Source organism: Rhyacophila brunnea, unplaced genomic scaffold (genome assembly GCF_057557595.1).
Source record: "Rhyacophila brunnea isolate RB1 unplaced genomic scaffold, BYU_Rbru_1.0 scaffold_14, whole genome shotgun sequence".
NCBI classification, from domain to species: domain Eukaryota; kingdom Metazoa; phylum Arthropoda; class Insecta; order Trichoptera; family Rhyacophilidae; genus Rhyacophila; species Rhyacophila brunnea.
The window spans coordinates 4,932,134-4,959,830 of record NW_028232796.1 but is presented as its reverse complement, the minus strand read 5'-3'; the positions used below and the strand labels follow the sequence as shown (position 1 = coordinate 4,959,830).

Genomic DNA, 27,697 nt, shown 5'->3' with positions numbered 1-27,697 from the left:
TTTTTTTTTTTACTTAAAACGTCGACGAAAATATTTCACTTATTTCAAGATCGAGAGAATAACAATATTATAACCGCCATGTTGTTTTACGACACGAACTTTAAGCTAGCAGCTCCAGTAATACCAACTGTCTTTCTCCGATTCGTATTTTTTCGTACGTAAATTATGGCATGTTCCCTCTCCAGTCTTCAATCTCTTTGGGCGTTACATTAAAAATTATTGAAACGACAAAAAAGTTTGGTTTTTAACATTTTTCAGTACTATTTCTTTGAAATATATAATATTGTTTAATAATGCTACAAAATATAGGTAGATATTAATAATTAAAATACAAGCACGTAAAAATTAAAAAAAAAATGAATTTCATAGATAAACGATTTAGAGAAATAGAAAAAGAAGATTAAAAGGCAAGAAAAATTCGAAAAATAAACACAAAATGTGTTTTTTTACATGTACAGGTACGAATTGAACTTAATTACATTTACTCAAGTATAAAACACTTGTTTTTTGCTATGGTATTATGTTCATAGTATTTTTTAAGGTGTCGTTGAAAGTACCAACCATAGATAATGATAATATACATACAGCAGAATAATCAAATTATTGAAAATTGCCGGCATTGTTGCTGTCAAACATACAAATTGATATAATAATAATTCCCCAAAATGAGCCGAAGAAAGAGAGTGAAGGTAAAAATATAATTGAATGCCCTCTAATCCATGATTTAGGTTAATTTTAAACTAAGGCAAGCTTAAAATGTTATAATAATCATTGTCAAAGAGTAAGGTTATTTTTATTTGTTTACGTTTTTATCAGACCGACGGAAAAGAGTTGGAAGACAAACTGAAGGTACCGGAAGACTCTGAGTCCGATAACTCAGAAAAACCAAAGATGGTTTCTTTGAGTCCTCTCCTTTCCGGTGTCAACCAAGATTCCCCTTCAACCAGAGGCTCTTCTGACACTCCTACGAATACTCCTAACGTTTCAAGTAAGAAAGAAGATAAGCCCGCCGATGCCACTAAGCCAGACGAGCCTGAAGAGATCAATTATCGAGAAATGCCCTCTGGGTATGTATTATATTGTTATTGTTACTGTAACATACTAACTTTTTTCTCTCATTTTTTCCCTCTTTTTTCCAAAATGCTTTTTGAATGATTTTTTAAGGTGAAGATCATTGCTTACCATGTCATCTTAAAATTTCATTGATCTTCAAAAGAATACAATTGGAATACTTCCTTAAGCCTCGATGACAATGAGCTACTTCACAAGCTGCTTGTTGGCGAATTTAAAAGCGGGCGAGTCAGCTAGTGCGATTGTGATGATGACACACAAAACTTTCCACTAGCTCAGAAGCGAACAAGCTAGCTAGTTGAAACCATCATTTTTGGTACTATTTAAACAGGACGTATTGAGTAGTTAATTTTTTTTCCGGGAGGTCGCCACTATCGCTCTACTGCGCATACGCAGTTTGGCCCATCGCCACTATCGCTCTACTGCGCAGACGTATATCAGCCCACACGCCAGCGTGTAGCGTGTAAAGTAGATCGTCTTTTAACTTTGCTCGGTAGATTGGTTACAATCTGCTTGTTAGCTTGTTCAATGATGACACTGGGCAAATTTACAAGCAGATTGTAAATTCGCCAACAAGCATCTTGTAAAGTAACTCAATGTCATCGAGCCATTACCTGCAAAAAATATTAACAAAACAATCCTAGTTATAGTTGTTGCAAAACAATCGAGTGACTTTCTTTAAATGACTTTGAAATTTCAATTATTATCCCTTCAATGTTCTTGTACGAAAGTACTTTCCATACTTTATTTAGTAATACAAAAGCTACACATCGATTAATGTGAGGTAAAACCTCTTATATCTCATTCAATTTCTCTTGGATGTTCCGAGTGGTGTCAATACTTACACCAAAGGACGGACTATGACTACAGATATGGACTAGATAAAAATTTATATCAAGAATAAAACTAAAATAATTTTATTATAATAATTATTATTCTAAAATGTTCCAGCCTTGAAGGAGCAGCTTTCCAGTCGAGGTTGCCTTTTGATCGATTGTCCTCTCTGGAAGCGGGATGTTTCCCGGATCTGACGGGTCCCATGTTGCACGTCTTCATCCAAGTGAGGAATCGCCTTTTGAAAATGTGGGTTGAAAATCCCAAATTACAGCTCACGGGCGAGAACGGATTGGCTAATATGGAGGTAAAAAAAAAATAATGATTATCTTACGTCTTATTGTCGTTTGTTCTTGATATGTCTCTGATATGACATTGGGTATCTTAATGTCCGATATTTATAAACAGGTTTTCCTCTAGCTGTTTAATTCCTTACTTGTTTTCACGATATCTTCATGTATTAATTTGGTATATAAATGGTAATTAGAGTCTGTCTTCTATAAGCTGGTGTGCGGTTTCCCCTCCCGCTTTAGCATTCAGCACTGTATTACCTTTCGTTTTCTCCCATTGAAAACTTGCAACAGTTGAACGCGCTCTCCGTCCGCGAACGACGTGACGTGAACGCCAGCTTATAGAATACAGACTCTAACTATATTATTCTTTGTCATTTTTGTGCAATTGCCATTGGTGAGTGTGCATAGTTCCTTAATATACCGAAAGGTGAAACTCGGACCCGCAATCACTCATCTATGACATTGTCACGTTAATAATTGATTAAATATAATTACAACAAGTTATTAGATATTATTGCATAATATAGCCCTGTATTATGTAATAGCATTACTATTTATTTCCAATTGAACTTGTTCTATAGTTTTACTACTTTAGTTTAACTGGAAAGTCCTATATTTTAATGAAATCTACCAATCTTATAATGTGAGACATGCATATGGTAGTAATAAGGATGTATACTGCAGTATGCACATAATCATTGTGTCAATTTCAGATTCCATACAACAGTGATCCAGTTTTGGTGATTCGTGTCCACAGCTTTCTCGAGAGGCACGGTTTTATAAATTACGGTCTTTATAAACGGTTGACACCCATTCCCATTCCCACACCAATCAAAGGAAAATCACCACCAAAAGTCATCATTATAGGAGCTGGTAAGCATTTTACACTAACTAAACCATTCCCATATTTAAAAATACTTTGTTAAATTATTTAAGCCTTTCACTGAACCAACTAAATAATTCCCTATGCAAAAAGAATAGCGAGATAAGGCTCAAATCACTGGTTGTCAGGAAAGCCAAAAGTTGATAGTATTTCAGATTGCAGTACTCTCTCAGTAATCCGCCACCCCAAAAACCAGACAAGTGTCGAATTAGTGAAAGCGGCGGATTATAGTGCATACATACAAAATATGGTAAAAATTAAAACAGGTATTTCGTAAAAATACCTTTTTTTGAGAAATTTGCATTAGAAAATTACTGTTTTATTAATAATTTAAATCAAGTATTTACTAAATTATACATATTTATAAACTAAGTTTATTAACTAAACATAGGTAAATACTTGACACAACCAGTAGGCAGATAAATGGCTTAGGATTCCTGGCTTTCCCTATGACCAAAAGCTTCATTTTGTGTGTCCCGGTTGCACTGGAGCACGGCATAATTATTGTGATGCGGTCCTTAGGCACTTTCCTCCCTGGTAGGTACATTACTTTCTTCGTGATGAACGTACGTTTTACGAAGGAGAAGTTTCCAGAATAAACCCGTCTCATCTGTGTTGTATACTTGTACGTGGCGGACTACTGAATTTGACAATCGAATACCGGCGAATTATAGAGCTTGATTTTGTGCTTTCAACTAGTAAAAAAACCGCGGATTATAGTAGTTGTCGGATAATCGAGTGGCGGACTACTGAGAGTGTACTGTACTTTGAATGAGAATACTTAAGTTTTTGTGAAATTTAGCGATTTAGCGGCGTCTTTTGGCTTATTGTTTTTCTTCTTTACGCATTTATGCCCCGTGATTAATTTTGTATAATTAATTTTCAGATTTATCTTCCTTCTCCTTTCGTTATTTTAGCAAAAAAAAAAAAAACATAGTGATGTATCATTAGCCACAACATCTACATTAGCCACATTATGTTAATTTAGAGTAGATACGATAATTAAATGGTTTTGTCGTTTTTAAGAGATTCAGCATGTTACTTGGTGGTAATTGTTGATAATCTTATAAATTTTGTCTATCCTTTGGCATTCACCACATATAATAAATTCCGAGTGTGAATTGTATATGGTGTTTGTGTTTCTTTGAAGGCGTGTCTGGATTAGCAGCAGGACGTCAACTTCAATCGGCAGGCTGTCAAGTCGTCATACTCGAAGGAAGAGATAGAGTGGGTGGCCGTGTAGTGACATATCGTAAAGGACCTTTCGTAGCTGATTTGGGTAAAAGAAAACATTCTTTCTCACATTTTTACAATGTAACATTACTCTTTTCACTTGCACATATAGGACTTCACAGAATACAGGTTATCTTAGAAAGCTCTTTCTTACGGGGGAATGATTTTTAGCCAATCGACAACATGTAAACTTGCCAGTATTTGAACCTACATCCCATGTCTTCAGAAACAGATGCTTGGCCAATACCTCACCAAGGGGATAAATGTAAATGTGATAATTGCTACAATCTAGTCCCCTCTACTGTACATATGACTATGAAGTATTGCCATACTAATAGATGTATAAAAGGTACCACGAGAATTTTCTTTGTAGACATCTGGGTGTACTCATATAAATTTTATTTTTTCAATAATTATCAGATAAATACAGCTAAATGTTGTTGACAAATGGACTCCTAACACTACATTGTAATAAAGGTTATTATTGGAAGTCCTCGTTACATCGTTGATGTTCTATAGCACTAATGTAGGTGCCGGTGTCTGCTTAAATTTAATTAAATTAAATTTTGGTAAGGTCAAAATATTGATGCTTGATTTGATATACCTAAATAAAAAAGAATTTCTGGTTATGTATACACATTATTATTTTTTATGAAATCAATGTTTTTTGAATTAAAATATAAAAATCATTAAAACTATGTGTTCAACGACCTCGAGCCTTGTCAACATTATTTCGACAATGTAAGAATTGGCAAGTCATTTAACTATCACATACTCGTCCCATCTATAGTCAGCATATTTTACACGCATTCACACATTCTTCGATGGGGTTCGACTGCCTCCGGCTAGGTCATCGAAACACTCGAAGTTGCAATGATGCAGAGGCCAGCAGATTTCCCAATTGAAAACTATATCAACAATGACTTGTAATTTACCGAATATTCATGTATATAAATAGTGGATCTTAGTTGATGAGTTAGTCGTTGTATCAATCTTAATCTCAGTCCGATCAGTAATCTTCGTGTTAGTCAGATCCCAGTTTCCACATCACTAAGCACAGCATCTCATCCACCGAGCCTCGGATCTCGGACCAGTAATATAACTTGTATTGACTATTTACACTATAATAAAAACTCACTCCTCCATTCATCGCAGGAACGTCCAATCTGACTTTCATCTCAACACCTGGTCATATCCCAAAGTGGTCTCGTCCCTCTACAACGAGACCCTGCCAAATATGAATCAGTCAAAATTTTTTGTAGGTTAGGAAAAATAACCATAATTAATTAATTAACATGTTGATCGCCATGGGGGTCACCGGTGACCGGCAAAGAAGACCTGCCTTAGAGTTGTTCTACAGCGCCGGCGGGCCGCGCGCAGTGCATTTTTCGATACGCGGTGACCGGCATGGCCCTTCTGTATATTACTGCCACTTGGCCTGAAAATATGTCTTCCCAGTCACAAAATATAGGCTCACTAATGTAAAGAATGTACATAATGAAAAAAAAAGTTTTCCTTTTAAATTGTAAATGTGTTTTTGTTGATATAAAAATAATAATTAAATAGATTATAAAAATGTAAGTTATAAAAAATATGTAAATAATAAAAAAATAGAATAAAAAAAATGATTATAAGGTATGTATACGTATATTTCCAGTTTATGTGTATCCAGGTATTATACTACCCAATTTGAAAACTTTTATTCCGTATTTGTGCCTTTTCTGCTTATTATACTATCTAAATATAATTCGACCGTGAAATGGCACCATGCTCTCGTCAACACATATGGACAGGTGACCGGCGAAGTGGCCGGCCCGGCGCAATAGAATAAATTAACTTGTTGGCGCCGCGACGGACACATGTGGCCGGCACATCATAAAAACTAATATTTACGTAAAAAAATCATCAAAATGAAAAAAACGTTATATTCTTTCATTACCTATCAAATAATACCTTAGAGACAAATAATCATTTTTTAACTATTTTCTGTAAAACTAGTTGGCGATCAATGTGTTAAAATACTTTAAAATGTAAATTATCAAAAAAATGTCTCAATTTGCAAGCTTCATATTTTTTCATTAGGTGTCTCTGTGGAGAGTCATGAATATCAGTGCATTTAGCCAGCATACTGCAGTAAAACAAATATTAATTAGAGAAATAACCCAACCTATGAAAGTTATTTTAGTTACAATGTAGATATGATAGAGATTTTTTAATATTATTTTAGGTGCCATGGTTGTGACAGGACTCGGTGGTAATCCGGTTACTACGCTTTCCTTGCAAATGGATATGGAACTACACAGAATCAAACAAAAGTGTCCATTATACGAAGCAACTGGACAACAAGTTCCCAAACATAAGGATGAAATGGTAAGAGATACACAATCAATAATGCCAATATTCAAAGATTATTTCTTGTAGGTATATCTAAAATGTTTTCATATTATATATACACATTAAAAACGTTGAGGGATCGCCATCAAGTGTTGAATTAGAAGTATAATCATACCACTCCCTCCAGTTATCAGTGGCAAAGGTTGGAGGTAAGCTGTTTAGAGCTGAGTGCACATTAAACTTTGTTAGCCATACTTATTTGTTTTTATTGAACTAAGCTACAATAATTTACAGATGGTGTAGGTTAATTTTTAAAAAGCAATTAACTCCTGTCTAAACCAAACCATAATAGTTTTGGTATATTTTGGGTGATCTGACAAAATTGTGCACACTTTTTCATTCATATTTGTTTGTTTTCATTGAATTAGAAATACATATTACACATGTTGGTTATTTTTTTTTAATTCATTAAACCTTACCTAAACCAAACTATGACAGATAAAAAATATTATTCTATCTATAAAATATTCAAAATTGTGTATGATTTAATGGCATAATTTTAGATATTTACTATTATTATTTGACTATTATCTATTATGGTTTGGTTTCGCAGGGTTTAATTGAATTTTAAAAACTAACCGAAACCATCTGTAAATTGTAGTCTTTGTTCAATGAAAACAAATACAATATATGACTGACAAAGTTAAGTGTGCACTATTTATGGCAGATCTTAACAGCCTACCTCCACCCTTCGCCACTGCTATTTATAGTTCAAACTCTTTGACCATTAGCGACCTTTGACCACAATCTATTTGGCCATTATTGTATTAACCTTTTCGATTCGTGCCAATTATTTTGTAGTTGAGTAATTAACTGCGTTAAAATTTTATTTTCATTATTTTCCGGCTTGGTTAAAAGCCCATAACAACATTTCCTCGATTTCAGTGGTGCATGATAACATGCACAGCGTATCAGTGACATCCCTAAGCAAAGTGGTGCATTTAAGCAAACTTATAATACCACCCCCTTTCATTTTACCACGTTTTTATTAGCTCGTATTCTTGTTTGTCCGGTATAGGTTTTTTCGTGTGTGTCTAGTATAAATTTCCTCTTCTTTGTCCAAGATTTGTATTGGATGATTGAAGATTTTTAACTAACTTCCCGATTAGCTAGACATTTGAAACTTTTAGAATATGTCAGAACACGACGACAATGCATTCTTTTAATACTTTTAGCCATTTTTAAGTAGAATTGAATTCATTTTCAGTTAATTCTGTTTTGTATGGAAAGTTACTATTGTTGGTTGCTAAGGGGGTCCTAGCAGCTAAATTATTAATATATACGTGCGTTACTATGGAAATCAATATGAAATGTCAAAATGACATTTCAGTATTCTATATTTATTTATTTATATAGTTTTTATTAATACATAGAATTGTCAAGTTTATATGATTAACAGAAAATTTAAAAACGTGTATAAGTTCTTTTTATCTTGTAATTATTTAGTTTCAAATTGTCTGCAAATTCGATTGGTACCTACTTGTAGAATTTATTTTCGGCTACTTTAAACAGACATAAAAAATCTTTAAATTTACATATACACACAGAACGGTGTCACCTCCGAAAGGAGAGGGGGGGGGGGGTATAGGTTGCGCTGGACGCATGGCCTTGGATCCTTGGAGGATGCCATGCTTTAGGCGGTAAGAACGGATAATAAATAGAATTATGATAGGCTATATACCAAGACAGTAAATTTTGACGCAGGATTTTGAATGTGTGAGTGTCCTATGAAAATGAACCACGCATTATATACGTGCAATAGTGTGTAATACACCAATAATAAATGAGCGTCAATGCATAAACCGAGAGCAGTTGTCAGTATTCAACGTATAACGTATTCTTTGATACGTGTTTCCCGTATTCTTACTTACTTGAGATCGGTTGCCTGCTTCTCCCGAGCCGTTAAGTATTACAGTTCCCATTATTTCTGAGTTCCCTGCATATCGAGGATCCAAGCGACAGAACGCATTAATTCAGTTTTTGCTGTTTTTCTGTTTTAAATGCCAAAATGTATACAATTTTACGCTCTACGTCCTGGTAAAACGCACAAAGGCATAGGATATAATGGTGAGAAAATAGAAACATTATTAAAACATATTGTTATTTTTTTATTCTGATAGAAAGCATGATAATGACCTAATGCGTTCTGCGTATACAAAATACAGGACTTGTAACATGTCATATATTGTGTTTGCCATAAAGATTAGTCTTTATAATGTAGAAAAAATGTTTATAAATCATAAAAAAATCTCAGAACTTGTTTTAATGAGTTAATGCTTTCTGTCAGTATACCCTCGATATACACCATTTACTGAGACTTAGACCATTTCCACGAAATCTACTCTCAAACAGTGGTGGTGTTAAGTGCGTAGAGATCTATTGCACTGATAGGTTCATAGGCAGCCTTGTGAAAATTTTGTCTGTGCGATAAACCTCCATTACAATATTTATTACAATGGGTATTAAAATACACTACTAGTTATGTTGTCAGGATTTTTTATGCTTAGATTATTTTTTAAACCAAGATCTGGATATATACTTTATAATGAAGCGACATCATCGTATACTTCACGGAAAACTGCCGTTACTTTCAAAAGTTGTAATGTTTGTGTGCGTTCATTCATTCGCCGCTCCCTAAATATTGTGCTGCCCCTGTGCAACGCATGACCTGCTTACCCATTTGGGACGTCACTGCAGCACAGTCAGTGTGCAGGTTGATTTTTTTCTTAATAAGTGCAGCATTTCTTCATTGCAATAAATTGTTTTAGTTTTTTATTATAGATATTTGCAAAAAGCTTATGATATGTAAATCAATATTATGTATTGAATTGCTTTTTTTTATTACAAATAACTATTTTTTTACATTATGCTTCAGATTTTCATACTTAACTTGTCAACATGAGATATAAAAGTTTTCTTTCTCCATTTTTAGGTGGAGAGAGAGTTTAACAGACTCCTAGATGCGACCTCTTACATATCCCATCAAGTGGACTTTAACTATTTCGGCAATACTCCCGTGTCACTGGGTCAGGCGTTGGAGTGGGTGATCAAGCTACAACAGAAGAATGTGAAGCAGAAACAGGTTGATTGAGATGTTCCTCATTAATTGTAAAATTTATAGGTGTTTCAATTGTGTCAAATAAATAATAATGATATATTTTTCCATTTCAAGATTCAACATCTGAAGTCTGTTATATCGTTGCAAGAAAAGTTGAAAGGCAATCAAAAAAGGTATACATAATTTCAATATTATTTATTGTTATATAATTTTTTAAATTTACATTTACATATATATAATTTACATAATACCTACCATCAACTGAAGGCAATTCAATGGAAATTGGATTTATGCAGGTTTCGTATTATTTCATCGGAATCATCAGTTATATTAATAGCCGCTCATAATTTATTAGCACCTCATAAACATACCTGTAAAAATATTTTTTCTAATAGTATGTCTGAGGTCTTTAAAATTATATACCTATTAATATGTTAATTTGGTCTATAAATGGTAAGTGATGATTTTTACATTATACACCGTTTACACATGCATAGATTTACTGCTGACAGTACGTATTATCGCGGCCTGCAAGTTGCAAGGTTGCATGCATGAATCAAAAAAGTTCGGAAGCTTCTGAATTTTCACGCAGCAGTTGGGATTTGTTTGATATCTGCGCCTGTGTAGTACAACGATAGTGTTGAACCTGCCGGAAAAAAAAACAAACTACACCGCGCAGAGACTCATTTTGGGGTTAACCGATTTTTACGACTTTCAAATAGTATCATAAAATGACAACATCGCGTCTCCGTTACTCTTGAAGAATGAGATTGGCGAGACAGTCAGCACTTTTATGTGTAAATAGCTATTATCGCGATAGTTTAAATACACACTATTTGTGCAAGTAAATCCATGCACGTGTACAGGCGCTATTACTCGAATAAGAATTAAATATTGTCACATGGAATATCTATAACGTTTAATAATGATGAATTAACCTGCAAACTAAAACTCCAAAAGAAGAACAAAATAGTAAAACTTTATGCTTCATTTCACTTCACTTCAGGTAGACATGATGAGGAGAAATTTTTTTTTCCCCGTCGCTGAAGGGATTTCAAAGTAGCTATCAGGGACCAATTAATAGTATAACTTCATTTTTATGAGTGTTCTATGTACTACGTAATTCGACTCATGATCAGCAGTGTAAAGTGTGGTTATAAAACAAAACGCCACAGTTAATAAACAAAAAATAATTTATATGTTGTTACTTTCAGAATGTCCGAGATTGAAGAACTGCTCAAATCTATGAAGATCGAAAAGGAATCATTGGCAAAGATAAAAAGCAGTAGCGGTAACAGTGCTTGGGGAGTTGTCCACGAGTTCAATTGGAGACGGCTGCAGAGAGAAATGACCTTGCAGTGCACTCAGCATGATCAATTGATTGAACAGAGAGCTGCTATTGAAGAGAAGTTGGCTGATATTGAAGCTAATCCTCCGAGGTATTCATACTTTGTTGTTTACCTGCAGTAAAGTACAGATAGAACGTCTATGTGTCAGGCAAATTCACATACTGAAATGCTAATAACCATTCTCCGTAAAAAAAAATGTCCAAATGGCCTCCGCTCCGTGTAGGCTGATATCCCTTACTTAGATGAAGCAGATTATCGTAATGCAATGCATTTAACCGGGCAATTTTGGATTGCAGATGGGCACAAAAAATTGACCGCCACAGACAATTCATTATTGGTCACTGATGAAATACTTTTAATAATCTTAATTCTAGGAATACTTTACCATTCCTTTCATAAATTTATGATTTATGCATTATTCAGAAATTGATCAAAATAAAATTCCTGTGGTGTCATTTTATCGACTATAAACTACGGAGATACTCCGTTCAATCATCATCATTTATGGCACTACAACTTTTGGCGGGTCTTGGTCTCCTTCAAAAACTTCCTCCATTCTGGATGATCCAGCGCTGACACTCTCCAGTTGCTTTGACTCCATTTAATATTTTCATAAATTGTTAGTGATGAAGCTGAGTAGTCAAACAGCCATAACCAAGGAGCACTAAATGGCAGTAGGACCTCCTTAAAATGTGACACGTATGGTGACAAAAAACTATTAATGAATGGGAATGAAAATCTTGTAGTGAATCGACCCTGGGTGAATGAAGATGATATATTTATAATAAACTATTTCTTTTATTCAAATGAATAATTCACAAGATTTTGAGAATGTAACATTCCAAATATTGAACATACATAACTTGAAAACACTTCAGATGCATACCCACTAGAAAAAATCACATTTGAAAAAAATACGTCGAGGTTCGTATTTTTTTCAAATGTAATTTTTTCTAGTGGGTACGTATCTGTAGTGTTTTCAAGTTATGGATGATATATTTGTTTCTTCTTCTTCTTCGACCACGTCTGTACCTTAGTTGGAGCATACGAACACCACATAGCGCCTCCAAGAAACCCTGCCGCTCGCTAGTTTTTTTTGCATCTTCCCAGGTCATGTCAACCTCCCTCCACCGTATACACTGTGGGTAGTATTTAGCTTCCAGGATGCCGGAGTCCAATTCCCTGGAAGAACACGCAAGTCAGGTTAAAATTCTCTTCAGCACGTGGCCAAGCGAGGTCAAACGTCGCCTATTCACTTTGAGCGTGATGAGAGGCTGCTTGGTCTGCACCCTTATCTCAGCTTTACTCCTAAAGTTATACCACCACACACCCAGTATCCGTCCCAAGTATATGTTTTTGAAGCTCAGTACACGGTGGCTCTGAGTCTTCATAAGGTGTCATGACTTGCTAACGGAAAGCAGTACCATCAGAACTCAAGCGTCGAAGAGGTGGCATTTGGTTTGAATTGAGTACAGTCGCTAGTCCCAGACACTCCGCATCGAGTTAAATGTTGATCTAGTCATTCCCAATCGGATAGCGAGCTCTCTTCACAAAACGCCATCTTCCGTGATGTGTATCTCCAGGTATTTGAAGCTGTCAACACGCTCGACGTTTTGCCCATGGCTATTCAGCGGGAATTCTGGATCAGGACAGGCGCTCTTGCACAAAATGTTGGTTTTCTTGATTTCCAAACGAACACGAGACGAATTATTATGCGCCCTGTCGATTGTCTCTTGTAGTAGAACTTTAATCTGAGAAAAATTATATTCTCATGATAAAAAATCGATTTAATACTGTTTATTTGCAATACATTTTTATTCAGTGTTAGGATGTGGGCTTTTGGCATTTATTTCTCATTGTTATACCATTTGTCTCAGTGATTTTCGTGACATTATTTTCATTTCTATATACATTTTGATTAAATATTCACTTTTTTTGTGTAGTTCCGTGTACCTGTCCGTACGAGACCGCCAGATCCTAGACTGGCATTTTGCCAACCTGGAATTCGCCAACGCAACTCCACTGGGAAATCTTTCGCTTAAGCACTGGGATCAAGATGACGACTTCGAGTTCACCGGCAATCATCTAACAGGTTAGTGATTATTTTCTGCATGTGACATTATCGAACAGAATCTGTGTACAACCTAGGCGGAATTTGCTCATTAGAAGTAAAACCTGTTTAGCTGCAGTAGCATAAAATCCGTTGAAGAAAAAGAATATGAGACCGAAGTCTGTCACAACATATCTTAAAGTATCAGTGATATGCGGACAAGTGTTCAGCTCTGAGATAGAGAAACCTCCAATAATTAAAACATTCAAAACTCAACAATTCCTGTTTCCTGTTTTATTGGTAGTACATGTGATTTTCTTTCATTACATAATATTTAAATCGTGTCTAATGCCTGTGCTCCATTGGCACGCAAGTCAGACGATTTACAGTCTTCATACTTTTTTTTTTTGCGTTGAGCACCATAAATCTGCGGACTTTCAAGTCTGCAGATCAGGTTCGTTGGATTTCAAACATGTTTGATATTTTACTCGCCAAGTTGCCAGAATCCGTCGTTAACCACTTCATAAGTTCAATTTGACATTACTAAACATTCCGACCAAAAAAAAACCTGTAATTGTCCTAAACTTTTTTATTGATTAATTTGTTAATTATTTACATATTATTAGCAAATGAGGGATTGAGCAATAATTTTTTTCATTCGAATTTATAAAATTCCTAAAAGAAAATGTAAAACTTGTATTGTTTTCACTGCTACCTACATTATTTTATGCAAATCTACACAAAATTTCAGGATTATAGGAAGACATTACGATAATTTTACTTTTAATAGCTCGACTTTTTTACTCGTTCGTTGATCGTCTGTTGGTCAGTAGCAGAGCATTGACAGATCGGATGATTTATTGTCTTCAGACTTTTGGCTCGCCATTATGGCCAAATGCAGAGAAGTCACCGTTAAGTTAAAACATTATTATAAATGTGCTGCATGTTTTTCTCACAGTCACTTTGCATTTGGCCTTTAATATCTCTGTAATTTTGTTTGAGAAGAACATGTTTTGGCTTGGTAAATGATCTCCAAGTTTGTGTACATATTACGTATTATTAATTTGTATGATCTCTTTGAAAAACCAAAAATTTTTCATTTTTGAAATTTGCAAGAAATCAGAGGTTTATAATTAACGTAAATAACTCGTCAAGTGGATACATATGATAGGGAAAGCTTGCTTGATGGAATCGTAGGTGCCCTTTTAAACATATAAATTGAAAAGGGTGAATATATTTATATAATACTAGCTGAAGTACCCGGCTTCGCACGGGGTCGCTTCGTGGTTATATTTATCTTAGATATTTGAAAAATAATAAGAGGTAATTATTTCTTTAATATTAAAATATCTGTGTAATACAATATGGCAATATGAAAATAATTATAATAGGAGTAAAGGTCAAACATAAGAACACTAAATTAAAATCGAATCCAAAATATGAAAACGTTATTAATGTTATAAATATGTAGTAAAAAAAAAATCAAAATTGGATGGAACAAACAAACAACAAACTTTGTATGTTATATAATAATAATTTAGAAACCGCACACAACTGACAAAAGTTTCATCGCAATCGGATGAATGGTATAGGAACGCATACGAATAGTAGAAGAAGATGATTTTCTAATTCAGAAACCTTCGTGGGCATGCGCATGACAACTCACCAAAGTTTCATTGCAATCGGATTAATGGTATAGGAACGCATACGAATAGAAGAAGAAGAAGATGGTTGTACTAATTCAAAAACCTTCGCGGGCTTGCGCACAACAACTGGTCAAAATTTCATCACAATCGGATGAATGGCATAAGAACGCATACAAATAGAAGAAGAAAAAGATGATTATAGTAATTCAGAAACCTTTGCGGGCAAGGGCACAACAACTCACCAAAGTTTCATTGCAATCGGATGAATGGTATAGGAACGCATACGAATAGAAGAAGAAGAAGATGGTTGTACTAATTCAGAACTCTTCGCGGGCGTGCTCACAACAACTAGTCAAAATTTCATCGCAATCGGATGAATGGTATAAGAACGCATACAAATAGAAGAAGATAGAATAGAAGAAAAAGAAAATAGTTGTAACAATTCAGAGACCTTTGCGGCGTGAGCACAACAGTTGATCAAAATTTCATTGCAATCGGATGAATGGTATAGGAACGCATACGAATATGAAGAAGAAGAAGATGGTTGTACTAATTAAAAAACCATTGCGGGTGTTACCACAACAACTGATGAAGGTTTCATTGCAATCGGATGAATGGTATAGGGACCATACGAATAAAAGAAGATAGAATGAAGAAGAAGAAGAAGAAGAAGATAGTTGTACTAATTCAGAAACCTTTGCGGGTGTTGGCACAATTACTGACGAAAATTTTATTGCAATCGGATGAATGGAATAGGAACGCATACGAATAGAAGAATATAGAATAGAAGAAGAAGAAGAAGATGGTTGTACTAATTCAAAAACCATTGCGGGTGTTACCACAACAACTGATGAAGGTTTCATCGCAATCGGATGAATGGTATAGGGACCATACGAATAAAAGAAGATAGAATGAAGAAGAAGAAGAAGATGATGATTTTTCTAATTTAGAAACCTTCATGGGTGTGCATACAACCACTTGCCAAAATTTCATTGCAATCGGATGAATGGTATAGGAACGCATACGAATAAAAGAAGATAGAATGAAGAAGAAGAAGAAGATGATGATTTTTCTAATTCAGAAACCTTTATGGGTGTGCATACAACCACTTACCAAAATTTCATTGCAATCGGATGAATGGTATAGGAACCATACGAATAAAAGAAAATATAATGAAGAAGAAGAAGAAGATGATGATTTTTCTAATTCAGAAACCTTTATGGGTATGCATGCATACAACCACTTACCAAAATTCCATTGCAATCGGATGAATGGTATAGGAACGCATGCGGGACAGACACACAGACAGACAGACAGACAGACATTCATTTTTATATATTAGTATAGCCTATACTCTTCCCGCAAGTGCAAGCAATAAGTTTACAAAGTTTTATCGCAATCGGATGAACGGTATGGCTGCACATTAAATACGAACAAACAAACACACAAATATTAATTTTTATATATTAGATTGACATTAAATTATGAAGTAAATTTTGATAAATTTTATAAAAAACTTGCAAATATGATAATTTTCGGTTGGTAGGTACGAGGGTGGGTCAATAATTCCTTAGAAAAAAGCATTAAAACAGGTTTTATTTTTGTATTTTTTTTTTATTTCTCAACATAATTTCCTTGGAGCTCAATACACTTGGTTAGACGTTTCTCAATTTTTTTTAAACCGTCAGAAAAATAAGTTTTCGGAAGGTCCTCAAAATAAGCATTTGTCCGATCGATGACTTCTTCATTTGAAAAAAAACGTTGTCCACTTAGCCATTTTTTTAAGTTTGGGAAAAGGAAAAAGTCACTGGGGGCTAAATCTGGCGAATACGGTGGGTGGTCGACCAATTCGAACTTCAATTCTTCAATTTTAGCCATTGATCGTAAACATGTGTGAACACGGGCATTGTCCTGATGAAAGAGGATTTTTTTCCTGTTTAAATGAGGCCGTTTTTCTTCAATTTTGTTTTTTAGCTGGTACAATAAAGATGCATAATAATCCCCTGTTATTGTTTTTCCTTTTTCCAAATAGTCAACGAAAATAATTTCACGTGCATCCCAAAATACAGTAGCCATAACCTTACCAGCTGATTTTACGGTTTTCGCCTTCTTTGGACATGGTTTGCCTTCGCAATCCACTGCTTTGACTGTTCTTTCGTCTCGGGAGTATAGTGGTGTATCCATGTTTCATCTACAGTCACAAAGCGACGAAAAAATTCATCCGGATTGCGTTGCATGAGCGACAACAGGGCTTTAGAGGTCACCACCCTACTGCGTTTATTGTCGACTGTGAGCAAACGCGGCACCCATCTTGCAGAAATATTTTTCATGCCCAATTTGTCATGTAAAATAGAAATGACGCTACCTTTTGAGATCCCTGTAACCTCAATTATCTCACTCAACTTTAATCTTCGGTCACTTAACACCATATCGTGGATTTTATTGATCATTTCTGGTGTAGTCACCTCTACAGGACGTCCTGAGCGTGGTTCATCCTTTGTTGATGTACGACCACGTTTAAATTCATTTAACCAGTTATAAATAGTTGCAAGTGAAGGAGCAGATATGCCGTGAACTAAATCCAACTCATTTTTTATTTCCTTTGCTGTTAACCCTTTTATATTAAAATGTTTAATAACAACTCTAAACTCAATTTTCTCCATTTTTCCATTTTCCACAAGCAAATTTTTTTTTTAAATGTACGAGAAACACACAACAACCCGACCAATCTGATTGAAACTTCGCAGCATACTGAATCGGTAGTGCCGCTGCATGAAAACAAACCGCTTGCAGTACTAGTCGCGCCACCTGTCGGCTTTTCTAAGGACTTATTGACCCACCCTCGTACTAAATTATATTCAAAATTCACATTCATATTTATATTTTTGTAAATGAAAAGACTCAATTTGTCATCACATATCCCGTGCTCTTGATTTTAACAACCCCCGTGAACTTACATTGCTTGGTTTTTTCTTCTTCAACCGTGTCCAATCCTTCGAAAATCATATTGGCATCCAAGGAGTGGAGGTTGTAATAACAGATTTTAGTTTTTTACGAGAAATGTGTGTTAGCCACTTGCTCAACCTATTAGGTCGATACTCTAGGTTCAAACACACATTGAAAAAATAACTTTTGAATTTGTCAAACCCGAGATTTGAATCCAGGACCTACAATATTAAAGGCTTGATGCGTAACAGTGGTGAAAGGTGACTTTTGGAACGAGGTAGGCTGTGGAGATCAGAGAAAAAGAGCAAACTTGTCAGGTATACTTATGGGAAATAAGAAGATAATACGATATTATTACTGATGAACAGGTACACACCAATGACAACGACACACTAAATTGATGGAATTTTGAAAGCTCACTGACAATATAAAATTGAGGGATGAGTTTAAATTATGTATTTACACACATCAAAATTCATTAGATAAAATTAATTTTTATTTTTGAAAACAATCTAGATTTATGTTATGTGAATTCAATCTTCAATCTTCAATTCATAGACATTATTTAAAAAAAAAATACTTAAGAAGGTAGGCTTTAAATAATCGCCTAGTATGGAGTTTTCGCCACTGATGCGTAAATGCTTGGCGCCGTCAAAGTAGTTATAAGTATACTAAATATACTGAAATAAGCCGAATAGTACGAAGAAGACGACACAGGCATGGTTCGCTGGTTAGGTGTAGTTATCAGTGACTGCCGTATACTTGAAAAGCGGCCGGTATGCATAGGGACAGGTGAAAAAAGTTGATAGGGGATGCTAGGACCCACATCGAGTCGATGATGATTATGAATACGATTATATTATTCCTGAAAATCTGCGGTTCAAACAAAACATACTTACTAGAAAATGTTATCCATTAATAAATCTACAGAAAAGGATAAAAAATAGATAAGGTGTATTCCTTTCATTGAATGAGTGGCCACACTTTTTAGGAATACTTTCGATTTTGTATGGTTCTGTAGTTCTCATACCTCTTTCCAATCAATGGAGGACTGTGTTCTGACATAGGGTTGGTAAACATTTTTTTGTAGTTTATTTCTTAAATAATCAAATAATGTTAAAATTTGATGTAAGCATACTTAAAATAGACAATTTTTAAAATATGAAACAATTTTACAAGTGCGTATTGTTATGGTACTGTGGTTTTAAAACATTATCGTTTCACTGCACCGTTAGACCCGTTTCACACTGGTGAGATTCCTCATTTACACATTACTGAATGGGCGCGTTTATTTATAATATTTATATGTAAATGCGGCATCTCGACACACACCGGTGGTTGTACACAGGGTGAGGGTCTTGACAGTGCCCGGGAATAGGATGGGTCCGGCGTGGCGGGTCAACCAGCCAAGTGAGATTAACACACATCACAAATTTACTCTAATAGTAAAAAAAGTCGAAATTGATATACTTAAATGATAATTCCCATATAGAATTTGGGAAACACTAGTGTGGAGCATCACAATGCCCTTAACCTTAGCGATAGGTATGTGGGCCAGCCAAAAATCCTGGCCTGGGGGCCCGCTTCAGGATGTGGGGGACATGATGAAGACACCTAAGCCCTGTCGTACGTTGAAAATCGTCTCGACTAAGATATAGCCATTAATCAAAACTGGGCGCAATGTTGCACCTTTCTTCCGTACGCATAAGCGATGCCATGCCGGGACCGTGACCTCACGCGGATATTCAAAATGAATGACGAAGTGCGACATTTTGGTATTATACCTGCGTTACATGTCAGGTGAAATTTTTTGCTTGCGACACGAGTTGTTTTTGTCCAAACTAAAATGTCGCATTCGGGCTGTGTGCGGAGGGAGGTACATCAAATTAATATGTGAATACCAACAAAACCACGTCGACATATAGGTACGACGTATTGCATGTTTATATGTGCGATATAAGATCCTAACCAGGTGGATAGGTACGTCAGCGGAAGTGACGTAGAGAGAGGTGGATTGACAGGGCGCTTATGGAAGACCCAAATTCCATCTTGCGATGTATCGCCGAGGAAGAAGAAAAAGGTTGCTTTGCAAATATAGAAAAATAAAAATATTTTTATAACACGTTTGATGTTTGTCGTCATATTTTTAATTGAAGGTACCTAATCTCGCAATAACTACAGCCAATCACTTAACAGCAGTGACGAGGGGTGGAGGTAGACTCTCTTGAGATTCGATATAAATAGTGCACACTAAACTTTATCAGTCATACCTATTTGTTTTCATTAAACTATGAATACAATTTGCAGATTGTACTGGTTAGTTTTTAAAATTCAATTAAACCCTGCCTTAACCAAACCATAATAATTTTTATGTACTTTGGGCGACACGACAACATTGTGCACACTTTTTTTCATTCTTAATTATTTGTTTTCGTTGGATTAAGAACACATTTTACACATATTGTTGGTTAATTTTTTTTTAATTCATTAAGCCATGCCTAAACCAAACCGTATTAGATATAAAATATTATTCTAACTATAAAATATCCAAGTTATGTATGATTTAGTTGTGTAATTTTAGATATGTTATAGATAGACGAGTATTTTTTGACTATTCATTATTATAGCTTGCAGTGTTTAATAATTGAATTTTAAAAGTTGACTAACACAATCTGTAAAATTGTAGTCTTCTTTCAATGGAAACAAATACGTATGACCGACAAAGTTAAGTGTGCACTACTTATGGCTGATCTAAACAGCCTACCTCCATCCTTCGTCACTGCTTGACAGTCCCTGGATTTGTTTCTGAAAGATGCCCATCATCACGTTTCTTAGGAACAGTTGGATAACACTCGCCAGGACAATAGAAACATATAGATTGTGTAGTACGCCTGGTTTATGCCTAGTCTGTGTCCAGTTCATGCCTATTTCACAGCTACGCCGCTAGGAAGATACGCCGTTATTGAAGGTATTATTTATGGCTGTATTGATTATCCACACGCACAAGAACGGACAGGGACGGATTAAGTCACATTGTCCATACCATATTATCACGGATCGTCCATAAATGACGATTTTTTTCGACCTCCCCCCGACCGACCACTTTACCACAAAATCTTTTACCCACCTGTCTAAATTACGTCAATTTTTTTTGCTCCCCCGTTCGTGAAATACAAATTCGCTGAAAATTATCGTTTTGAATATAATATTATTCATATGTAATATTTTATTCTGAAATAAATTATTATAATATTTTGTTGGTCTTTCTGACGTCATATTTTCTACAATCCCCTTTCCTCTTCGTTAGAAATTATCACATTATAACAGGGGTGGCGAACCTATGGCACGCGTGCCACTAGTGGGACGCTAGATGAATTTGCACGGCACGCGAACGAAAACCAATAAAAATTTTCAAAACAAGTATTACAAATAAATATTATACTTACATGCATATAAAAAAATAATGACGACATAGCCATGCGCTTTTCCTTCGGTTTTTAATATTATTTTTACCAATCAACGCGCAGATCGCATTGTACAAAAAATAGCAGGCAAAAAACGAGCCGACTGTTTGGCACGTCAGACACGCCAGAAAAATATTTTTAGGGAAATTTTGGCACGCGTATGTAAAAAGGTTTGCAAACCCCTGCATTATAACATACCTCCCCCCCTTAGGACGTGACGTCATATTATCTGGATGATAACTCATAAAAAAAAAATATTGCTGAGTTAATAAATGGTAAGGCGTTTGTAAAAAGTTATAACCGAAAGTTAATCACCATTTTCGACGTAAGCATATTATGCATTTACAATGTGTGGATTCGTCTGACCGGAATTTTACAAGATTTGATTCGATCAAGCTACCATAACTTTGTCCTGGATCCTACCATATAGCTTCCTGATTCCACAAGATATGAGGTAGGAAAGGTATCAATAAACTGAATATTATTTTCCACATATTTGGATATAAGACAAGCATTTTTTTATTTTGCCATAGGTGTTCATATCCACCACTATCGAATTTATGTTTCTTCATCATATCTAATTTCTAACAGTTCTTCTTGGCAAGTTGTATCAGCCTCTTCAATAATTTGTACAAAAATTGTCACGGGGAATTGTATGAAAACATAATGAAAATATTTTAAAAACTCCCACCGCCCACCATGAAAGCCGGAACGCCCACTAGTGGGCGGTAGGGACCAGGTTGACGACCCCTGGATAGAATATAGATTGTTACAACAAAAAAAACAACACATGAAAATGTTTTAGTCGAGGGATTCGAATCAGTGTCTTATCAAACTTAATTATTATTACATAAGTATATACACAACTATATTATTTTTAACACTAAAACAAGCAATCGGGGCTAATGCCAGTAGTGTAGTGAAACATTAGTATATTTAGTAATATAAGTGAAACGATCACAAACACCCAGGCTTTGAGAAAATCACATAAATATATTGTGGTATCACCGGGTCGAACCCGGAGCCCCCGGATGAAAGGCCAGCGTCTTCCAACGCACTGGACTATGAGTGATCCAAACTTATCAGTTTGTACAATAGGGGCAATGATTCATATTATAAAAAGTCGATAAAATGATAAACCATGTCTAAACCAATTTGTCCACTCTCCATTCTTCAAGTACGTAAAATCGAATTTTAAATGGATGATTATCAATAATTGACGCATTGTATCGACTTGCTTACAAACCCATGCCTTTGTAATGAAACCATTCGAAGAATAATGCTCTCAGACAGTAAGTAGTTTTGAATTTTAAATTTATCGTTAAATTTTCCATTTTTTTTATTTTCAACTGCACATATTTTATCGAAAACTAACAAACGTTTTGACTATATCAGTCATATTATTATGACAATGACCTCTACGCATGTATTTCCGATTGTTTATTTTTTCTAATTCACTAATTAGGCCCTGTTCACACAAACACCTGCGCGGGCAAACAGTGTCAATAGGTGTGTATTGCTAGGGGTATATAATTCCAACTATGCGTATCGAACTGTACACATAAAGCTAACTAGGCGAATAGTCCACCTGTGCGTGCTTGTCGAATGAGTCTGTGAACATCCCTTAAAATGCTAACACATCTCTCTGTTTATTCCAAAAAACTATCCAAAGTAAACATGACTCCATGACTAAAAGAGTTATATGCATGTATTTCTTAGGCATGCACCATATATTTTAATGTTCTTAGGCTTATACGGTCAAATATTAGAGTAAAAAAAAATACTTAATGTATCATTTTGAAGTCTCACAACCGTCGCTATTAGAAAAAAATATTTGACTTAGTGGATTCAAACATAAAGTTGTAATTTTGGACTATTCCTTTCCGAATGTTCCTTTGATGAATAATGTCATTTTAATATTTGACATGATCCAATGCCCGGGAAATTATTTGTTTACGAATAGTGTCATGATCTTTGACGATCTACGATACTTTATTATGTAAACATCAATAACTAGAGTTTACGTCATTTCTATTTTTACCAAAGTTAGATATACCATGCCTAAACATGTGGAAAAGCGAAACCTGGGTTGCTAAAAACGATTCATGTAGAAATTGACATAAATTAGAATTTTAATTAAAAATTCCATCTAGTATTGTATCCTCAGTCGATAGTGTTAACATATTCTTCAGTTTCCGGGCAAGTGCTCTTAATCAATTAATCTACCGACTCTTGCATGTAATTCCAAATTCTGTCAAGAAATGTCTTTCACATGGCCTCCACAACGAGGAGACTGACAGGGCTCTAGGCTGGGGGCCCGGTGTGGCGCGTCGACCAGTAAAGTGTGATACATACATAGGAACCACAAATTTACTCGAATATCAAAAAAGTCGCCTGCGGCGCAATTTTACAGGAAAATTATTTTTACTGTGTTTTCTGACTAGTAAAAATGACTATCTACCATGGCGAAAGGCCGCATGATACTTGGTTATCACAAAAGGTGGTCGCGATCAGTGCTTCATAATTTTACTGCCGAGAGCCGACAATAAAATTCATGTGAATTTATTTAAAAAACCAAAAATTGCCAAAAATACATGGAATCCTTTTGATTATAGACGTTAACCTGCGGAATATCATTTGGGGAATACTACTGTATAACACTACTCTGCCCTTAACCTTATCGATACGTTGGGGGGGCTCCAAACATCGTGGCCTGGGAGCCCGCTTCAGGGTGTGGGGGAGCCATAGTCTACCATCTTTGTAATTTAAAACTAGGCACATAACTAACTAACTTGACGTAGACAATATAAAACTCAGTTTTTGTCAAAATGCCACTTAACGAGTTTTACCAGGAAAGCCTTATTAATTTTACCTTTGGAACGACGGTATTTTCTTTATGACTTATAAATAGGGAAGTGGGTAGATTTCCATGTTAGTTTTGCTCCTGTGGCATACCGTTGTAATTTGAATCACAGCGAAGAAAGGTCTTTTGGAATTTAGAATTTTACCGCACACCAGGAAAACGGTGGAGCATTACGAATTCACCAAAGGCTTACCTTCTGGACTTGCCCCTGCTTTGTGGGAACGTATCTCAAGTCAAACATAAACCCTTTTCAGTGATTGAATGGCGCGGCGGTGCGTGAAAATCGAACCAACGATCGATTAAAACAAGTCTCCAAGACTGATTACTGTTAAAATCAACGATGCATAGATTCGTGAGACGGGGAATGCTGCATTTTTTTTATAAATGCCGGACGGCAAAGTAGTAATATAATTATTGACAAAAAACAATGATAATTGAGAAAAAGTTGTAATTAAAGAAATGCAACGGTCTGTGGAATTTAACAAGCGTTTTTGAACGCCGTATTAAAAAGCATATTATTTGGCATGCCTAATTCTTAGGGCACTTACAAAAAAGATTTGGTTATAAAACATTCTTGGTTTTTTTAAACTTACTTCACTATATAGCACCTGTACACGTGCATGGACTTACTGGCAGCAATAGTGCGTATCTTAAACTATAGTGACAATAACTGTTTACATGTGAAAGTGCTGACTGTCTCTCCAATTCATTCGTGAGTGAGCGAGACGCGATGTTGTCATTTTATAGTGCTATTTCGTACTATTTGACAGGTGGTGAAGATCAGTGAACCTGAAAATTCGTTCATAGTTCTTTTTGCCGGCAGGTTCGCCACTATCGTTCTACTGGCAGGTCGAAAAAATCTTACTGTCGTATGAAAATACAGAAGCTTCCAAACTTTTTTGATTCATGCATGCAATCTTGCCAACTGCAGGATAATACATGTTTACCCATATATTTTCTTGTTATGGCCGTGATAATACTTAGGTACTGTCTATTAATAGTAAATACATGGTCATGTAAACGTGTTATTAGTTTTATCATCATCATCGTTCGTGGCGCAACAGCCCGGGGTGGGTCCTGGCCCCCTCATATCGTCTTACCCACTCCGGTCTATCCTCTGCAATCCTCCTCCAATCGCTCGTGCATCCTGGACCACGCAATTTAACCGTATACATTTGGGTCTTCCAACACTCAACCGCACAGATGGTTTCATATTATTAAGAACTTTCCGGACTGGCCAGCCCAGGATCTTTCATTTGACGTATGCCATTGCAGTCGAGAAATTGTGATTGATTGAATTACGTTGGGTTCCACAAATTTCTCGTAGGCGTACCTGTATATGCGCCACAGTCCATATTCATGTTTTGCTTCATATACCTATTCTATTAACTAATGTAAATAATTTGTATTCATTATTCTTTCTTATTCCTGGGGGGACCCAACCCCTCTCAGTAGATGGCTCTGTGGTGCAGTGCGTAAGGCGCTGGCCTTCCATCCGGGGGCTCTGGGTTCGATTCCCGATCAGGACGCAATATTTATATGAGTTTCTCAAAGCCTGGGTGTTTGTGATTGCTCAAAATTACTAACAACCACCTTGTACGAAAATGCAGGGTGATAGTTATGAATAATTAAAAAAAACCCGTCCTAGATGCGCCTGAAAATTAGAACACATAAGGTACACATTCATAAAAGAAAAAACACCTTTTTTTTCTTTAACAACTAATTTAATCATTATTCTTAGTAATCTAGTTTTATCTTCGCTTTCATTTTTTTCGCATTTATATGTAGGTTTCGTATATCTATTTATACAGATTAGGTTTTCTTCAGCGTATTTAATTATTATTAATAACATATGAAGTGAGATAAAAAGTCATTAGTCGTCTCATAGACAACGTGACGCCAAGAATTGGATGCGAGTGTTGAACGTAATTCTAGTCCACACCACGCACTTTCTCTCACCTTTGTATAATTGAATTGACACCGGGCGCGTTTGATGGATCTGATTGGATCATCGCACCTGTTGCGGCTGCGCGGTGACGTCACACGCGACAAGTGATTGATCGAATTACGCCAGAAACAATTAACGTTTGAGAACTCGCGTCCGGCTATCGAGTGGCCAGCGCAGCCGGTTAAAAGAGATCGCCTCATTAATAATCTCGCCCAATTAAATAATTCCGGATAGGGCGTGTTTTGAATTTGGAACAATTAAAGTATGTAGGTAAAATTAAGGCCACGCGTTAAGGCAAACACTTGTCAGGTTGAAGGTCAAATGTTCATTGCATGGACCGCCTGGAAATGAAGAATCTATGCGTCGAAATGCGGGTTTCTTGCTATGGAAGCAACGAGGCGCTGCAATGTAATCAATGGGGGATGGTAAATATTGGGGGATAATGGCCGAAATGCTGCAGTTTTCTAGTTTTAATACCTAGGATACTCGGTCATTTCCCATTAGTTTGACGAAGTAAACATTAGTCATACTATCCGTATAAGCGATTTTCAGTATACGTCTATATAGCCACACTCCAAAGACCTCAAGTTATCGTGATATATCGTAGTTGTCCATACCTCCTCCGTGTGAAAAATATAACAACGAACCATACGAAATCTTAAGTTGTCACATGACATTATGAAGAACCCCGTAACCAAGAAGACAAATAAACGTGCCGGTGATAAAGAATTTGAATATTATTAGAGGGGAATGAAAACACCTTTTCCAAAACGATTTTAGTATGGTTGAATTGTGCCAAGAAAAATAATATTATGTACCTACACTGGCACACTGACCTATAATCAAGATGGCGGACGTTTTGTTATAATGTATGACATGTATTACATACTGTTGTTTGTGTTTGTTCATCTAAATATTCTAAACATTTTTTTTCTTTTATTGTGTTAACTGACAATTCATGGTGGAAATGCATTGTATTATTAAATTACTATTTATTACACTTTTATTAATTATATCTGGACCGGTTTTGTCAGCCTCAGAGGGACATTTGCATTTGAAAATTAAATTGATAATTCTAAACAATGAATGTAAAATGTATAAAAAAACAAAGCGTTTCTATCATGGTCCTGCCGTTGCAAATATATCTCAGAACAGGAAAGTGTTTTCTACACGTAATTTTGCAATAAACAATGGTTTGCAGGTACTTTAATCATTAGTCTTCGTAACTCTTTTAAGCATTACTATTTGGGTTCTTTCTTTAAGTATATAACTAAGTTTTAACGTGTTTGACTGATATTCATGTAGTGAAATAGCTGAGAGACACAGAAAAAATGATTTGTCTGGAAGTTAAATCCTTAAGGTGTATTAAAATATATTAAAATGATTTACCATTGTTATATCGCCCGGTGACGTAGCAGATTTTATGCATACATTAAAAAAGTATCAAGGGAGCAGACGAAAAACGGGGCTAGAAAAAAACGTGGTGAATAATAATACTGACTCGTGAAAATTGTATGCTCTCCGTCCGCTGTTTTGTGTGGCGTTTGTTGCGTCAACAAACTGGACCGAATTGGCCGATAGGTTATTCGGCTTTAATTAGATTTGCCGGTACATTAGCCGCTAGCATGTCGTGGAGTGTTGGACGTTAGTCGCCGCCTCGACCGT

General features: G+C 35.7%; 1 protein-coding gene across 1 annotated transcript in view; it reads left to right on the top strand.

The window, feature by feature from the left end:
* The first annotated feature begins 579 nt into the window (after window positions 1–579).
* LOC147075544 (lysine-specific histone demethylase 1A-like) overlaps window positions 580–27,697 on the top strand; it is a 650,508-nt gene continuing 623,390 nt past the window's right edge. The window contains exons 1-10 of the mRNA XM_085941836.1: window positions 580–689; window positions 817–1,067; window positions 2,023–2,212; window positions 2,912–3,071; window positions 4,232–4,360; window positions 6,542–6,684; window positions 9,641–9,790; window positions 9,881–9,939; window positions 10,981–11,205; window positions 13,059–13,207. Coding sequence (XP_085797962.1) covers window positions 666–689; window positions 817–1,067; window positions 2,023–2,212; window positions 2,912–3,071; window positions 4,232–4,360; window positions 6,542–6,684; window positions 9,641–9,790; window positions 9,881–9,939; window positions 10,981–11,205; window positions 13,059–13,207 — 1,480 coding nt within the window. The 5' untranslated portion in view covers window positions 580–665. The remainder of the gene's footprint in view (window positions 690–816; window positions 1,068–2,022; window positions 2,213–2,911; window positions 3,072–4,231; window positions 4,361–6,541; window positions 6,685–9,640; window positions 9,791–9,880; window positions 9,940–10,980; window positions 11,206–13,058; window positions 13,208–27,697) is intronic.